Source organism: Lutjanus erythropterus, chromosome 1 (assembly GCF_056507025.1).
Source record: "Lutjanus erythropterus isolate fLutEry1 chromosome 1, fLutEry1.hap2, whole genome shotgun sequence".
Lineage (NCBI taxonomy): Eukaryota > Metazoa > Chordata > Actinopteri > Lutjaniformes > Lutjanidae > Lutjanus > Lutjanus erythropterus.
Window position 1 is genome coordinate 34,410,468 of NC_139317.1, and position 19,376 is coordinate 34,429,843.

A 19,376-nucleotide genomic window follows, 5' to 3' on the forward strand; every position below is an offset into this window, starting at 1 on the left:
AGCCAAAACCCCAACACAGCAACTGTGACAACAGGAGAATGAAGTGATCATTTATGAAAAGATCACAGCTAACATACAGCTGAAATTGAACATTTTAATGGATATAATCACCATGGCTTTTTACTATGAGCAATGGAAACAGAAAATTGCTGTGTCTCATGTTTTTTAAATTTGCTATTATTCTTATTCTTATTATTTTATAGTTGGTTTAGTATTTTTGTCAGATATATTAGCTTTGTTGTTATTTCTTTGCTTTTTGTTTCTTACTCTAGTTCTTATTTTGTCTCCATTTCATGAACTTCACATGTAAAGATAAGTTAGTGAAAGCAAAAATTGTTTGTTTTTGGTTGGGTTTTTTAGGGTTTTGTTTTGTTTTTTCCAATGTTTTTTCCAGTATATTTTTAAGTCTGTATGTGGTTATGTTGTTTTGTTTATACTCTCTTAACTGGACCAATTTGTGTTGTAACTTTTCTGTATTTGTTGTTCATAACTAGGTTATAATTTATTAAAGGTGACTTTTGCACCAAATTGTGATTATTGCACCGGTATTTACCATTTTTTCATATTTATCCTGCACCAATGTGCAGCCAATAGAGGGCAGCATAATCCAGCTAATGATACTTTTATTCACCACTCTGCCCATTCTACAGTAAGTTGTTGTAGACAGATCAAAACTATATTAATTTTCCTTTACTTATTTATTTTTGTCTGCATATTTCCAATTACCATTACACGTGTTCATTGGACATGTTCAGCTGAAACAGGAAAAAATCCTGGACAGTGTGTAGTCCCTTACAACCAGGAACAGGTTTGTATTTAATTTGGATAACAATATTCTGCAGTAACACATTTAAAAGCACTTGTGTTGCCTTCACATTTCTCCTAAAACTTGCCTCAAGGCAGATTCAATTAAGTCAGCATGTGACGCTATGAGCTGACAAACAGCGGAACTGGATTTGGATCTGATACACAGGTTGCTTACACAACAGCCCAGCACACAAAAAAAAGCGCAAACTGAAGTATGTTCAGACATTTAATCCAAAGGGACCGAAGGATCTGTGAAACTCCTCTTTCGCATACGCTTATCTTGTGGCTGATAATGAATTCAAAGCTATTCAGTCTTTGGGGAAGCAGATAGCAGCGTGAAGACCTCAGTTAATTTGGGGAGGGACATCTAGAGTCTGTGCTCTGACCTGGAGGCCTTGTGTTGGTGATGTGTTGCAATGCCCCAAGGCCTCCTTGTTCATTTGATAGCATTGATAGTGCACTTCCAGTAAATGGTCACTATAACATCAATCTGGGTCCCTCTGGCCCAGTTACTCTAAACACATTTACTCTTATCGTCACTCAGTGAGCTGGTTACACTGCCATCCTAACAGTGTTGCCATTAGCAGATCTCAGTATACTTGAGGCTGGCACACTATTGCATCCAGTCTGGTCTTAATGTTGGTTACAGAAGGAGAAACAGGGCATGCAAAAAATACATAAATACAAAAGGACTACAGAATCAAAACACAGCTGAGGGGTTCTATCTAATTTCAACCTTATTTATTTAATTAACTGCAAATGATTCTGTCCTTGTTATTTTAAAAGTAATTCTTTCAACAAATATGTTTAATTGCGTGTGAGATTGAAGTGAAAGCAATCTTCTCAAGTGTCTATGTAATTAGATCTTTTTGTTTAAATGAGGGCCATTTATCAAGTCTAGTTATCCTTGACATTAAATCAGATGTGGTTGCCTCAGGATAGATGTAAAGAAAAAGGAAATGGTTGCATGCTAATGAAACGTGTTGTTGTTGTCATTTTGGTTTTGTTAGATCATCGACAGTTTAAGATTTTTTCCAAAAAATCATGATTTGATAAATAAGTAAAACTAAACACTCTGGAGATCAAGGTTAAATAACACCAGTTTATTTTCTATTCCCTTAAAGTTTGCAACAGAATCTGTCATACATTGCGTCTACATGATTGATTATGCTGCAAGCAGGAAGACCCACACAGAAAGCCCAGTGTTTGTTTAAAAATATAACACTTTGCACTGTGGGACATGAGCATCCATGAGCACCATACTCAAAAATCAAGTGCATATCAAGTATGTATATGCATGTCAACTTTGTGTTCACGTAACAAAGAAACTAGGTTGTATGACATATTGTCTGGCCATGTTGAAAGGCAAAGGTGTCTGTAGCTGTTTCGAATGGTCACACTTGAAGGCAGGTTGAAAAACTGTCACAAATGAGATGCAATAATCATTTAAATATGGAATAAGAGGTGCACACTTTCAGATTCATTACGTTGCACTCTATGCAAGCTGTGCACAAAATTATAAAAGAGAGTTTGGAAGTTAAAGGTGTAACAATTGCAAAAATTATTACTGCAGTCTGAATAGAGTTGGAACCATACATGGTATATTAAAAAGGTTGAAATCCTATTTAATAGACAATCTATGGTTGAAGTGAGTTGTTTCCCCCTGCCCCCTCCTCCCTAGACTCAAAGAAGCTCAGGCAGGCTGCAAGAACACTGCAGGAGTGCAAGACGAGTGCAACACTGTAATTTGTCAATGGCATGTGAGGACAGGTCCTACTGTAAGCTGCTGTTTCTGACACCTGTCTGTCAATGTAAAGCTAAGCTCATTATCCTGAAAACAAAAGCCCACTGCTACACAACTACACACTCTGGAGGCTGAGCTCAGTGACTGCCTACCTTCTGCTTGCCAGACTCCATTAAGATATTTAACCGTTATAAACATGTACTCCTTCTAAAAGATTATTAATGATTACAACTCATAACACACACTTACTCATTCAGTAAATATTCTGTACTAATTTGAACTCTAATTAACATGAAACGGGCAAACACTTACAGCAAGTTAAAGGCCTGAATAGAAATTCAAAGGAGGACACTGTGGCTGCAGAGTTGTTATCAGGGAAGCAAGTATTTCAGCTTTGCTTCCGTAGTATTTTCCGCTTTATTCCGTAAATATATCACAGACTTTTCTTTTAAACCCTATTATTTTTTCACCTTCACATACCTGGTCAATCACTGCTTGGTGTGGATGTGAATGTCGGGTTGTCAGTTTACAAAAGCTACAGATATTATCGGACACAACCCTCCCAAATCAAAAAGGTTTAGGAGGAGTGGGTTTCCAAAGCTGTTCGACCATCTGACAAGCACCTCTGATGAAGAATAAGTTTAAGAAGTCTTTAAATACGGACCCCAACTGATTTATGATTTGCCATTGCCTTTAAGCAATGAGCCAACATTGAGAAAGCATCATTCTCCAGAGTTAATGGACATGATGCTATGATTTGGGAGTTTTTTATCCGTGAGTTTTCTCTGATTTCGTGAGGCTGCACAAAGTTATAAAATTAATCAGAGAAATGCCCACAATCTCTTCTTTCCAGGTCAGTGTTTTGGCAGAGGCTATGTTTTTGGTTGTCCTCACATAGCCCTTTCCACTCATCATCTACCGAACATCCCCTGTTGTATGATTTAAAACTCACTTTCATTCACCAACATTAAGTCAAGTCATAAAGAGATCTACAATATATTCTTATTAAATTCATATGTTACCCTCATACCAGCTTCTTCTTCTCAAAAGTGTATGTATTACAGTGCTAACTTGTATTAGATATGATATATGATTAAAATTTATTGAACCTTTTGCAGAAATACAGTAAGATGCCCTCTGCAATCTTTTGAGCAGCTAAATTGTTAGACTGATAATCCATGTTAAGAATTGTAAATGGCTCTAGTTAGTGGTTCATCATATGATATTTGATGATTAAGTAACCTCTTTGTAAATTCCTAGTGATTCCCTCGTCTTTAAAGGGTTTGTTGATTTGGTGGTGATATAATTTTAATGATGTGTATTACATTTACCTGAGAGCTCAATTCAAGATGATGAATTGTCCAAGACTTGTTTTTGGGTGCTGTTAACTCTAAGATAACTGTATTCTCAAATCCAGAATATGTTCATACTAAAGACATAAAAGAAAGAAAAAGATATGTATACATGTTTGTTTTCATGTGTGAAACCCACACTACTTTCTTACTACTAGTGGTATCTAGTAGTGTACTAGATGATTAACATAGTGGAGCATTTAGCAGCTGAATGCTCCAAAAATAGTAGCTTAATGCCTCTGCCAAGGAGGTTTGGTGCAGTTTGTTTGTCTGTTTGTCAGCAGGATTACAGAAAAACTACAGGCCCGATTTTCATGAAACTTTGTGGAAGAGGGGTGTAGCAGGGGCCAAGGAAGAACCCATTAAATCTTGGAGCAGATCCGAAGCACAGGGTGGATACACAAATTATTTTTCACTTCGTTAACATTGTGAGAGGGCATTTGGCATTGGTAGAAGTCTGCACTCTCTGAGTGCCCTCTCTCTCAGGAGTTTGTGGAGGCTGAAAACAGAGCTAAAGGAGTGTGAATAATGGATTTACATTCATCAGGTGTTCAGAAACATGGCTCCAAATTAATGCCAATGTCTCTACTTAATGTGTAAATAGGAAATTGCTAGTTGCACAACATCTGTGTCTTCTGCATGATGCCATTATCTATAGTGTCAGCAGATCGGTGACATTGCAAACACTATATTATCATAAATAGTACAGCTGTGTGTGGTCAAGAATAGCCTCCTGTACTGTAAATCTTTAATAGTAAAACAGCTTAAATACGAGCTTAATAGTAAAACTGTATACCAGAGGTCTTCAGTGTTTTTCAGGCCATGGACCCCTGAGCTGATAGAGAGAGAGAGAGCAACATTGAATATTTTCAGATCTGTGCTTGTTTACGTTCACCTGTAGCTGCTAAGTCAGCAGCATGGCTAATGTTAGGTGTGTTAGCGTCTCCTCTGCACTTTCACTGATGGTCAGAGTCTCTTGCTTGTGAAGTTAAAATGATCCATTGTGGAGTGTACACTAACTGGCCATAATGTTTCAATAATATGTAGCTAACTAATTCAATGCAGTGGATAGGTTAGCTAGCTCACGTGATCAGTGTTGGGCAGTAATATATTACTCAGTAATACATTACTGAAATATTATTATTTTTTCCTGGTGGCAAATAAGGCGTTACAATTTCCAAAACAGTAATTATTTTTTTTATTATTTTTTTGAGTAACTCTGAGTTACTTAGTTACTTTTTGACCTAGGTAGGCTGTCTTATGATGACCTGCATGTGCGGCAGGTGACATCAGCTGCTAGCCAAAAAGCAAACAAGGGAGAGAGAGGCATATTTTCCAGTAATAAGTAAAAAGTAATTTATTACACTTTGTGATAATTTACACCAAAATTCATGGGTAGCCTTTTGTCAATGTTGTGTAAATTAAATGCTTTTTTGTGGGTGGGGGGATTACAAAATAGGCTGATTTATCTTTACTCTGCTGAATTCACGTTAATGTATACTTTTCAGAAATATTTGAATTTATTCTTCTTATTATTATTATTTATATTTGAAAAACAAAATTCCCGTGAAGACTCATGCTGTGTACTGTTTTAAGAACCTTGGTTAGTGGGCCCGAACTCTACGAACTAGCAAAGCATGCCAGCTTAAGTGCAAAATAAGTAAGTCTGAAAGTACGAGTGAAACAACTACCACTTTCATGTTAAACCACGATAAAATTCCTGATGATTAGTATTAGTGTTTCAAATTTTAATTATTGTTGAAAGTGTGTTTGAAAAACTCAATGTAAAGGACATGATGACATTTCAAATTGTTGTTTTCAATAACAAACTTGAAATGAAATTAAATTGCAGTGGTGTATCAGTACCTTCTGAAGATTCTGAGAACATTAAAAAAAAACACACACACACACGTAAGAATACTGATAACTGTGATCTTTTTTTTTCACTAATCATGATAAGAAATTTCCCATTTTATCTCTGTTTGGAAGAATGTTCCTTTTTACAACAGGTTTGTTTTACTGTTGGATCTTGCTGCCAGCTACTCTCATAATAGCTGAAAATAATAGTCTCAATAGGTTTTGTGTATATAGAAGATTCTTAAAGGTGAAGCAGGAGAAATGTTGGCTCAGTTGGCCTCACTCTTTCATGCTGTGCCTTGGCATTGTTCCTGCGTTCAAAGCTAGCTGTAGCAAGAGGATTTATTGTCCCCTACAGAGACGAACCCCATGCAAGATCTGTCTTGAAGCATCCTATTGTTGGCAGTCTGTCTGGACACATCTACTGATTTTTTTTTCTTCTGACTGAAGTGTGATAGTTCACCTGGAACGTAAAGTTCACCTTCTGATTTTACAGACCATGTCTACTTGTTGAGTGATATTGCATCACTGTTTTGAAGGTCTGTAGTAATTCACAAGCCTTTGGTGAAGCTTTCATGTGAATGCTGACCTCCTCATGTTTGTGTTACTTACTTAAAATATATCAAAGGTTCCTGGAGGCTGAGTGATATCCAGGGATACTGATTAAATAAACTGTATCTGTATAAGACAGAGCAGCCCAGCAGAATGGGACTGGAACTTTTACAAGCTCAATTATTTGCTGAGACGCATGCTCAATGTGTTGTGTGCGTCACGCTTAGCATGTATCCCTTGTACTGTCCAAGTCACTTCACAGACTTCCTCTGGGCTGCACAGTCAGTCTTCACAGAAGCTAGGGAAGAACTGGCTGTCTTTGAAGTATAAACAGATGGAGCTTTTTTATGCACTTCAAAGACTGCATTTGAACTTTTTATGTATACACCTTTTATAGTGCAAACGGTTACAGCTGGGTAATTTTGGACTCCTTTGCTCACGTTTTTGGTTTCTGGACACCCTTCCTGTGGATAGTGGTTCACTTGTTTCATGTATTTAGTGAACTAGACAACTGTACTAAACAGGAAAGAATCAATTCCTCGCACCGCTGTTTTTTTGTTGGTTGGACTGTAGTCAAATACTGACTCAGCCAAATTTGATCAGTTATGAGTGTCCAAAAGAAACAAACATCCACAGACAATGAACCAAACAGAAAGCTGAGAGGACAGTGGTCACTGGGCACATGCAGGCCAAAGCTTTTATGTTCAATACTGTGGTCAAAATATTTAGTAGCATCCATCTGTGTAACTGGTTAAGATTGCTGCATTTTGACATCTACCAAATAGCTTGAATTAGTAAGAATGCATATATGATATCAAAAATTAGTGTCTCATGACGGATCCACAAAAATCTGAATTAAAATAAACTTTCATAACTATTAGAAGTTTAGTAGTTTTAAAAAACAGCTTGTTTTGCCATTTAGATCATTTCTCAAGACTGTAGGCGTGGCAGATCACGTTTTGATTCAGGAGTCACTGTGTAGGAAGGTAAACAATGTACTGGTGTGGACAGGGTTAGAAGCAAGACATACTTTAGCCACACAAAAAAAAGTACTATCTAAAAAATCACCATCACTTTGCTGTAAGACATCACTTTCCAAAATTACTGTTTTTGTCAATGGAGTCTGGAGCAATATAATGTTGACAGCTTCACTTCCCCGATGCTGAGTTGGTTCAGACTCAAAGAGGCAGATTAAGCAAGACCAGAGGCTTTGTTGCACACCTTTACCAACTTTTTTTTGGTTAGTTCCCAGAATTAATTGCATTACTTTCTTAATATATGTCCAAGCTTAACAATGTCCAGTTCAAACGCACAAACATTTTATAATATATTTTATGATATACTAATAAACTAATTTCTAATATGTTTTAGATGTTTACTATTATGTACACAAGGTCATAAGTGACATAGTTAAGGGGTTATTGTGGATTTGGGTTTTCAGGGACCTGAAAAGATGTCAGTAAAGACTCAGCCTTCATGTGTTAATAAGAGCGCTGCCAGAGACAGTTGCATGGGAACAGCAGAAATCACACAGCAGTGTGACTGTGGGTTATTTGATCTGTGTTTTGTTGAAATTGCATGATTGAATAGAAGTGTTGTCCAGGACATTATGTTCCTTTTAAAACTTGAGAAAGTCAGGTTCCCACAAAGTTGTCAGATTTTCTCCACATGAAATGTGAATCATGCAATTATCTATCACTATCTGATGAATTAATTACAATGAATTTGAGAATTGACTCACTCATAGTACTCTGCTGCCGGGGTGATCTTATACTTGGCGTAAGATGTTCCATTGCCGAGGAGGGATCCGTTGATGGCTTTGGGGTCAGTGCAGTTCTCGCTGTTCCAGCTGTTGCCACATCTGAGCCATGGTAGCTCTCTGGTCATGGAGGAGAACAGGTAGTAGAGGGACCAGGCAATGATGACATTGTAGTAGAAGCCAACATACAGAGCTATGAGGATCACTGTATAGCCCACACCTGCGGAACAGAGACGTATTAGTGAGGAAGAACAAACATTATATCATTATATGTTGCAGAGGAACATCAGCCCAGTGCAAACACTCTTAAATACACACTCTCTTTAGAGACGACCGTGGCCTTCAAATAATTTGTATCAATGCATGCTGCATCCCAATTACTGATACGTGCACATAGCATTTTAAAAAAGCAAGTCATATTTGCTTTATTAGGTGTGCTAACACTGAATAGCCTACATAAATTTGTTTTAGGAACTGTCATCGCTCCAAACAAACAAATCATGGATAACAGATACAGATTTACAAGGTTGAAGCACTGATAATATTCAACAGATGCTGCATCTCAAAGAACGTCTCTCCCCCTCTCTCCCCTCTCTCTCGTTGCTGTGTTATATATTATTTTTAGATAAAAAGTCACCTTTAGTAAAGTTCTGTTCTTCAACAAACAAACGTCAGTATTGCCTCATACAGTATCTGAGGCCTTGTGCACCTTGCAACAGATTTCTGTCCCTTCACCATCTTATCATAGTCACGCAGTATATATCTTTCTGTCAGCAGTGTGGTACATTCACATCATTTATCAAACCTCTCCAAATCTTAGCGTTAACACACGGTCACGGTGTGTTCATGCGTACTTTCCACCATTTTGCGCTTTCTCGGATAGATTCTGGGATGAGTTGTTTTGCCTCCACTGGAATGTGATGTCCGCACATGAAAACAGAGGAGCCATAAACCCATCACCCACTCATTCTAGCCAGGAAAAAAAACAAACCCTCCTCAGCACTGAGGCCAACACAAGCACTGACTGGTGCTGATTCAGTAGTGCAGTCCGAGGTACTTATCTGACAGTATTTGAAACATCCTGTATCAAGTAATATCTGTTGAATATGAGCCTTGAGAGTAAGATGTAGTCCGGTCTTATGTGCAGCTCTATGGATTTCCAGATGCACATGTAATGCTTTAGGTTACAGCCCACAATGTACAGCATATTTCTTCCCTTTTTACAGAGTTATTTCTAATATTAATTTGTGCACAGGTACATACATGTGAGGTAATAAAGTGGTTACAATGTGGGAACTAAGCTTGCAGATTGCAAACACCTTGTCTATCCCCCCCTCCAAATGTGTAGGAGAATTTATGGTAGTATTTGGTTGATATACATGGCTCATTCTGACTTCTTGCAAAAACACAACAATTCTTATTTTTAGGTGATTATACACTAATGAACTATACATACCTATTCTAATATATCAGGATACAGTATGACTTACTGAACAACAATCAGGCATTTGGGAAGAATTTTATGGACAGTAAGTATTATGAGTATAATATGAATAATATGAATGAAAAGTTACAAATTCTAATGTGAGCATGACCATCCTTCAGAGTCAGGTCACATGTGAGTAGAAACAGAGACTGGTCCTCCACTGAGTTTTTGTGAAGAGGTGTTTTGTATAACTCCTGTGGTTTTGGCATTAGGTCTGCTTGGTCAGGCATGCACGTTGAAGTAGTTTGAAGTTAGTAGTTAGTTCACGGTTAGACGAGCTCGTCATCATTTTGATATTGCGCAGTGATTCTCAGCAAAGTTCTTCACTGACTGTAGTGATCATGTCCTTTGCTGTTTATGATAGTTAAACACTGTGACAGGACATAATCAATCATCTGCAACTGTCTCATCATAAGAAAGCTTTTCTACTTCCTGTACACCAACAATAAATCAGTCCACTTACACCTGAACCAGCTCAAGCTTCTCGAGTCCTGTGGAAGTACAATATTGTACTCCATACTGCAGGTAGGCCTATATACGCTATGCTACATAGGACTCATTATCCAATCTTTCAATCTTTCAAACTTCTAACTTTGCTGCTCAGTAATGATCATACAGTGTCTCATGACACCAGAATGGCTACTCACTGAAAACTGTACAGCATAAATTATTTTTTGAGCTCCCAGATTATTACGCCCTTATTTCCTAGCCTGATATCTTGATCCCTTGTACCCACATGTTTGTATTAGTAAGCACTGCACTGGTACACTGTTTCTACCAGGCTTGGGGAGTAATGGATGTAATGGGATTATGTAATTTGGACACAAAAAAGGTAACTATATTCCATTACAGTTACAGAACTAAAAGATGTAATCACATTACAAATACATTAAGTAAAAATAGGGATTATTAGTAGGATTACAACTTTAAAATACATTTTAAAAAAAAGAACACTATACCACCATGTTAGTTTTATAGGTGCCAATTCATTATCATGTCCTCTGGTGAAAAAATGCTTTCACTGAATTGAAATTCTTGCCACTATTTTGCTCTGAAATAAGAAATCGGGAACGCTATTAATGTAAACATGCAGTGCCACATAACAAACGAATACGAATATGAAGACTTGGACAAACAATCAATAAACCAAAAAGCGAAAACGACAAAAATAGATATGCAAAACATTGTATTATGCTAAATAATTTCATTTATTGTATTGAAGTATGGTACTGAAGTAATCTAAAAGCAATGGAGAGCAATCAAGTTACATTACATTAATATTGTGATACTTGGTTACTGACTACACTTTTAACAGGTAATTTGTAAGTGTATTGGAATACATTTTTAAAGTACCCTCCCAGCCCAGGTTAGAACAAAAAAATTGTTTTGTTTTGTTTGATCTGAAATTTTTGTTTGTGTTTCTGATTAATTTAGCTGACTGTCTTGCAGTTAAATTGTTTTCCCCAGCATTAAATGGTTTGCTTCTGCTTGTGCATTCTGTCATTTGAAATCAAATATTTTATAAATATAGACAGGGATGTAAGGTTGCAAGTACAAAGGAAAGATATTAAAAAAAAATACAGAGAGGTGACAGGGAAAGAGGCGACGTGACAGAGAGATTAGTTACATGTGACACTTCTGAGCCTATGGGGAGGAAAAGACAAGAACAAAGGGATGAAACGAAAAGGGCAAGAAACTGAAGAGAAGCAAAGAGGAGCATGACTGAGCTGTAACGGTTTAAGAGGTTAGATGAAGGCTGAAGTAAACAGACATGCTCACCTTTAAAGACAGGGCATATTTTCCAAACTGTAGCTGCCCCTTCCCTGTTGTACTGGCCCAAGGCAAGTTCCATGTAGAACAATGGCATCCCCGCGATGACCAAGAAAAGAATGTAGGGGATCAAAAAAGCACCTGGAAAGAGAAATAATTACATTTCATGCTATATATTTTTAAGTATTTTTCAGCTAATTCTCTGCTAGTGTATCTAAGATTTGGGCTGTACAATATGGAAAAAATCATATTGCAATTATTTTGACAGATTTTGCAATATGATTCACGATTAGTGGGAATGATAATCATTTGAATCACGACTTTTCTTGTTTTACTGAAAAAACTCTTAAAATCATGATGATGTAACGTTTGTTGTGGTCTATGCCAAACAAACATGTTTTCTTACATCAGGAGAAGATTTGTGATCCAGAGCATCTCTGTAGCCACACATTTTGCCTTTATCAAAAAATTGTGGCTTCTGCAGTTTAGATATTGCACTTGCCCACATTATGATTTCAATAATACTTCAATTAATTGCGCAGTGGATGCGCAAATCCAATACTCAGAATCAATATCTACTGGGAAAAAAAGTATATGATCCATTAAAGATGAGTCACAAGTAACACGTATGAGTGGCATGTGCCACGTGAACGGTAGCTAGAACAAAAGTGAGACCTGTCAGCAGGGCTGTCCTCGTGTCAACAGTGTGGAGTTATTACAAAACAGCCGAATGCTGTATATGCATTTATGAACTTTCATTTTGAATGTTTGAATGGTGCCGAACAATTAAAAATGCTGCTAAATCTTCTCCGTTTAAAGAGGTTTAACTAAAAAGAAGCAGCTGTATTTTATAACTGAGTCATGATGTGGACTGAATTTCTTCCTTCATGGGAGTAGAATATTTGTTTCACAGTTTGAGCATTGTGTCCATACAAATGCATTAACAGCTTAGTTTTTTCAGAGAGGGAATATGACAGTATCAGATTGGTATCCGACCTCAAGGTTACTGTATCGGTATTAGACATGAAAAAGTGGTATTGAGCCATCCCTTAGTGTGTCTTATATTTTGCTCGCAGTAAAATGACATTGTAGGATATGTGCTAATTGTGGAAATAAGTGCTAGACGTAACAAAATACCAGGAAAAAAAGAGGTGTTCAAAGGGGTCTTGACATTGTTAGAAAACACACCATACACGCAGGAAGGCTCAGAGCTATTTTCATGCACATCCACCAACAAGGAAATGAGCTCTCATAATTGAATTGTTCTTGACATTGTCCATCACAAATGACACATTATCTACAGTAATGAATACATTTTGCTGAGGGCCAATATGATTGACAGGCCAGTGGTGGAGTTGACCCTTTGTGGCACTGAGTACAACATGTTGATTTTCACCCTGTGAATGGACACAGAGGCAGAGGACAAGGCTTACCTTCTGGTGAGCACTCTGTTGTCATGAGAGTTGAAGGTAAAACAACACTGTGTTTAAAACCAGCCTTTGTTGCTTCAACTACACGCACTGTACTTTTTTTTTCTCTCAGTACGGTGCGGCTTCAGTGGTCAGTAGGTTTGAAAACAGTGCCAGATGGCAGTCTGTTACTCCTTTATTCAGACTTTATGAGTAAACCTGAGCTCAGACACGTACACAAGCAAAAAACTGAACAATGTATTTTAAACTGTATGAAGCAGATATTCATAATACTTGGAAGTAGATGTCAAAATATTTCATCAATCATCAAATTAAACATTATGGCTTAGGTTTAGAGCTACAGTGACTCTCCACTTGTACATGCCTGTCTTTATCATGTAAGCTAAAACACTTTCTTATTAGCTATTAATAGATATAATAAACTGAAAGCACAACATTAAACCAAGGTTGTTCTAATACTGATACCAATATTTTAAAATTCGTCAGATACTGCCTAAAATGCTTGTATTCGTATTGGCAAGTACGCGTGTCTATGCACAGATCCAATACCATGTAATTTATTAACCCTGAAATGGAACACTGTCATGTTTTATGCCATTCATTCTCTGTATGTATTTGTTCATGTTTTGCAAAGGATTTTTACCTGCGCCAGGCCACACAATACTGATAGGAATCATAGTATAACCATACAAGGTTAGGACTATAAACTGCTTAAAAAATAGTTTTTTTAAGACTCTGGTATCGGAATGGTACTCGTTATTGGCTGATAACAGTATCAGAAGTATCGGCAGAAGAGTATCGGCAAGGAAAACATGATAAAAGAGCATCTCTGCATTGAGCCAGTGTTAGTTAACAATGTAATTTGTTTATTAAGATAAATAAAAAAATATTTGAAAGGAAAACAGCAATATATTAGAGGAAAGACACTGTATAAACAGCCTGTTGTTAGTGACTCAACACACTTTTTAACCCACACACTTCAGTTTTAACGGTTATTCTGCATCTTGACTTGCTGAGTGACCACAAACCTGGTCATTTGTTCAACATATTTCAAGTGATTGCATGTGTGACTGAGCTGTATATTCAGCAGCTTCTTAGAAAATGAATCATGAATTTGATCCATGAATGGCAGGGGATATTGTCACGTTTCATGACAGCCTCACAAGATTGAGTTAAGCTGTAGATGTTTTACACAGTATCCTTCGCCATGCGCATGCCTTGATGAAATGAGGTATTTCCTTCATCATGAAAGCTAAATGCACTTCTCAATTAATACACCTGGGACTATTAAAAAGTCAATTAAAGAAGATTAAAGGAACCTAAATTAGAGCTACAACATTGCAAAAATAACTATAATTTAAACTTACATAACAGTGATGTAGTATTTGCTTTGTTAGACGGTTTAAACCTTTTTTTTTCCGAAACGTTTAAGAGTGAAAATAGAAAAGGTTAGAACTTGACCCTGAATAAAAGAAGACAGAACATCTATGAAGAAAAAATACTATAATTTTACTGTATGGACTTACTAACTTGCAGTTCAGGCCTTCTATTTTTATTCTTGTGTTACAACAGGACTTAGTACCTGAGCCTGGCGAGGTGCCATCATAACTTTTGTGACCTCTTCTAAAATTGTATGCGTCTGTGTACGAGCATGAAGCGATCAGAAATACATGGTTTACTCACCTCCTCCATTTTTGTAGCACAAGTAAGGAAATCTCCAAACATTGGCCAGGTCCACCGCGAAGCCAATGACCGACAGGAGAAAGTCTATTTTCTTGCCCCAAGTTTCTCGCTCGTCCTCGGATCCGGGGGGACCCGCGCGGTGGCCAGGGGTGGGAATGATGGAGGAACTGGTGTACTGGACGCCATTCTGGTCCTTCACCAGTATCAGTTCAACCTCTTTTTTCTCCACATTGCACTGTTTGAGCGGGGCCACCGACGAGAGCTTGTGTTCTGGCAGGACTTGGATATTCATCTTCTCTGGTGCGTACGAAGCCCAAGCTGGCCCGGTGCTCTCACGGCCCCCTGCGGGTTCTGGCGGAGCAGATGGTCGGAGTTGGTACGCTCGGATACGGACGGAAATCCCGCTGACAAAACCCGGACAAGCGAGTGTTCTCCCCCGAAACTACAGCTGACACCTCCGCGTACATGAGCTGGAGAGGAGGGAAGAGAAAAACAGAGTTTGGAGTGGTTTGGTGTTTGTGCGTAAAGTTTCAGCACAGTTACGCACAGCGATAAATACAGGTTAGGACAGGCAGGCAGGAATAGGCGATATTATTCCTTCTAAAGCAGACAGACACAACGTCTGTGTACTACTAATGCCCGTAGAGCATTAAGATAAAACATTGTATCTGTAGTCTGATGCAGAGCAATAGCAGACGTCAAGTGAAAGACAGCAAATTCCTCTCTACGTCACCGTGCGCACTGAGCCACTGTGCGCCAAAGAGTCTACTCAATCAAACTTTTACCTAAAAACATTAAACATAAGGATAATAAGAAAGATAAATGGTTATTTGAATATGTCACCGTCAGTTAAGCTATTAAAAAATATGCAGCTGCGAGGCTTTCCTCCGTACTTGGTAAAGCTATGGACACCTATCCATGACCCGATGCTGCTGTTGTCCAAATGCATCTGAGGGAAGACTGCCCATTCTGAAGGAACTATAAGACTCGCCTTCTCCAGCAGAGACCATATAAAATGCGAGCTTTTAAATCGGTTTCCTCTCTCTCTTCCACGTGATATTTTATAATTGAACACTTTCTCTCCAGTTTGATGTCGACTTGGCAGGATCGCCTCTTGTCGGAGCTCGGAGTTCTCATAAACTTGTGCATCTGCTTCTGACTTGTCAGTTCAACAATCAGTCGGGATCAGAGCGGGGTTTTAAGATTAATGCATGTTTAGTGGAACATAATATGAAATCAAATATTCTCTTTAGAAAATCTTGATGTGAATTTTATAAGCTATCTGCGTGTTTATTTATGTGATTTCCATTTCAAGTGCAACATAAAAAAAAAGACACATGTCGTTGCTCATCAGGCTGGTAATTTAACATTTTACAAGAGTCTTAAGATCACTTTACCTTCAGCCTAATATCTGTACTTGAATTTCACATACAACAAAACTTTTTAATGTTTTAATTCGGACTTGATCTGTTTCTTCTCTGTACTCCACAGATTGAATTACAGTTTTTCTAAGAAGCCGTAAAAAGCATTGTGTTCCATGTGTAATTCAATTCTACAGCAGCTTTTGCCAGTGGCAATGATTTCTATTAGATATGGTTGATCAGTTCATCCCATTAAAGTCAATGAATGTCCTCTTTGCTCTCCAGTGCTTGTTTTATAAAAGCCTAATAGGGCTGGTTTTGGGCGTTTTGTTTGTGAAGATCGAATAACTGCGGCTATGGTAAAGCAAAGGAACAGGTATCAGGAACGGATAATGTGTTATTACTGCTGTTTTTTCCTGATTTAGTTCTATTCTTTTGCACTTTGTTTGGTATTGTCAGGTATCTCGAGCCAAATGTTTTGTGTTATTATCATGATAGTGTTTGATGGGGAGTGTATTTCTAAATATCCGTCTGATGTACATTAAATAACTGGTTTTCTGAAAATTTCAAGGTAAAATTTCAAAGTAATGTACAGTAGCATAGTTTGATGGAAACTGTCTCACAAATGACTCAGATGTTAAGCAGGTGCATATTGTAGGTGACATATTGGTCGTGTTTCCACTTTCCCTGGGGACCAGGAACCTTTGGAGGAACCTTTCCACTGCAGGAACTAAATTAAGTTCAGGATACATTATTTTACTCCCCAAAAGGGGATAGTACTTCCCAAAAGTACAGGAATTTTCTGATTTTCTGGATCAAATACTTGCAGTATTTTATTTCAGCCACCATTTAAACAAACTGCAGCTGCTAACCAGTTCATGTGTTCTTTTTGTTCATTGTGCTTCAGCAGCAGGAGTTAGAGAAGAAGGCATATGACAGATGAACCAACAATAAAGTGCTGACTTTATTGAGCTGAGGATGAAATCCAGCTGGACTTCAGTGACTCATAATGATGGTGCTGATGCAAATTGACATGTAAAAGCTATAAACAACTTTTTGTGGGCTGATAAAAATAGACAAACAAAAAAAAAAGCATATGTAAATCGGACAAAACATTATGCCACCATATAGGATGGAGGCCTGGGCCTCCTCCATATAGCCTGGTATCATTATGCTCTCTGTCTTAAACAATTGTCTAAACTATTTATGGCAGTTGAGCAAGCTCCAGTGTGTGTGTCTATAGAGAAAGACCTCACACACCCTTACCCTGTCCAGGCCTTTATTACTCAAACTGGTGGCGTGATCCCTCACAATAATCTCACCAATCCTCAACTTCTCACAGGAGACCTGGGGAACCTCACACAACATCATGGGCTCAGATGCCAGTTTTACCCATAAAACATCATTGTGGCATAATGCAACCCTTAAAATATGTAAAAAACAAAAAACAAAAAATGGATGGGTGGATGGGTGAAACTGGGAATCATGTTACATTTCAGTTACATTTTGACATGCTTTAAACAACCGTCACTCATACCTGGAACTGAAATACAGGACAGATTGGAATAGGATTGGCACTTTAAAAGAAAAACATGTTTTTATAACCTCTTAAGGGGCTCTCAGACAACCAGTTTTGTTAAGGCCTTAAGGCCTGGGAGAGGGATATTGGGGAAGAGATAACTAGTGGAACATGAGGGGAAATTATTTGATTGTGGTTTAAAGTATCAAGACAAATGCAGACAAGTCTGATTAATTGTAAAATTATCAGTAGGATTTATTGGACCCCAAGTAAAATGGCACAGTTAGGACTTAGAAACTTGTGGCATGTTGTACTCATGCCCCATGATAGATCTGCTATGGCCTAAGATTATCTCCTTCATCAATACAGTGATGTCCTCTGCACTCGTACAGACACCAATGCTTTGTCTATTAGATGTGCTGCCGAAAGGAAGTGGTCTTAATGCTCACCAAATCTCATGTGCAGGGTAGCACTTATTACTGGAGGCAGGATAGTGCTGCAACAGTGGAAAACTAAAGGAGATATATCAGTGAAGGAGTGGTTTGACAAAATGGCTAAAATCCCTTCCTATGTTGCAAGCTGATAGATAAGACATCTGAGATAATCTGAGGTGTTAGCTGGTCAATATAATATGATGTACAACTTGATATTTATGGTATGTAGAATATGTATTATACATGTATATCTGTGTGTATATATACATTCATACGCATATTTATGTATATAAAGCTCTGTGGCTTTCGTTTTCCCCCTGTCCTTGTTTCCTTTGTCCTGTCTTGCTTACTAAGTGAAGTAGACGGTCTCATATTACCCCCATACTCAAGTCTCTTCATCGGTTCCCTGTTTCATTTAGAATATAGTTTAAAATTCTCACTCCTACCTAGAGAGCATTACACAGCCAAGCGCCTGCTTATAACGCTGAACTTCTCCATCCTTATTCTTCTGTAATCCAGCCTTAAACAGCAATGTCTTTCTGGAGATGTGGTAAAACAAATCCATGAAAAATAAATCAAACACTAAATCACACTGAATTTCTTTTGTGATCATTTATCCATTTTTCCATGTTGAAAATGGTTATTGTTAAAGTTAGAGTATGGTTAGTTGTTGTTAGCATGCTGTTAGCGGTCTACTGGCAATTCCATGATGCCTTGGGTTGAGTATCGACCAATCAGTGGCTGTGTTTCTGACTTCCTGTGTGTGACAGTGCTAATCTCAAATGCATTACACAATGGAATAAAATGATACTGACCTTCCAAAATAAAATGCACTGTGATGACAGTAATAAGCTCATCACATGGCTTCAGTGTTGCAGTAATGTGGTAATCGTCACAACCTTTCTTTTTAGTCTTTTGAAAAGTAGTTACTGGGACTAAAAGATCCAAATGCTTTGGGTAGAATGTGGCTATTATGGAGAATACAAAATAACAGGTAGGAACTGAACCTTGACCATCATGCTGAACCTGAAGGGTGTACAGGACCGCTTGAGGCAAAATTATATCATCGCTCACCTTTTACCTTGATCATCCCGGATCCCTGCTTCTGGCTGGTATACAATTCTTGAGACCTCCCTTCTCATTCTCAGGGGTCGGACTCTACCACGCTGACCTGAGGATGAGAAGCTAATGCGACAAGACGCAGTCACAGTATATGACCCTCTGGATTTAACCCGTGCATTTGGTTAGGGTCACAACAGAGATCTCTACTTCTGTTCCTGTCTGCCCTTTTACCTTTAGACTTACTTGTACAAACATGCACTGCTGCCTGCCCCACAAACACACATGCATTCACACCACACCCCATCATGACCTTTCACCCACCTTCTTGAGTGTTTAGGTGACCTCACAGTTTCAGTCCCAGTAATTCCTACTAAATCTGCCATTGATGTCAACCCTCCATCAGAAAACCTCTAGTATAAAAAAGAATGACTGAGAGTAACCATTCATTAGATGTTTTGTGTCACAAATGAACTGTATATGTGAGCCCACATTCTAAAACTTGATCTAAAAAAAGATTTTGTTGATACTCCATTATAAAAGTGACATTCTGACTTTGAGGA

The 19,376-nt window shown here is 38.0% G+C and overlaps 1 protein-coding gene across 2 annotated transcripts in view; it reads right to left on the reverse strand.

The window, feature by feature from the left end:
* Nucleotides 1-18,983, reverse strand: part of slc6a2 (solute carrier family 6 member 2) — a 36,150-nt gene extending 17,167 nt beyond the window's left edge. The window contains exons 1-4 of one of the 2 annotated variants that reach the window (XM_084720559.1): nucleotides 18,829-18,983; nucleotides 14,441-14,910; nucleotides 11,337-11,468; nucleotides 8,054-8,291 (exon numbers count right to left, since the gene is read on the reverse strand). In XM_084720559.1, coding sequence (XP_084576685.1) covers nucleotides 8,054-8,291; nucleotides 11,337-11,468; nucleotides 14,441-14,732 — 662 coding nt within the window. In that variant the 5' untranslated portion in view covers nucleotides 14,733-14,910; nucleotides 18,829-18,983. Of the gene's footprint in view, nucleotides 1-8,053; nucleotides 8,292-11,336; nucleotides 11,469-14,440; nucleotides 14,911-15,333; nucleotides 15,433-18,828 lie in introns of those variants that run through there. The other variant, XM_084720553.1, reaches the window with a different exon arrangement.
* Between the last annotated feature and the right edge of the window lie 393 nt (nucleotides 18,984-19,376).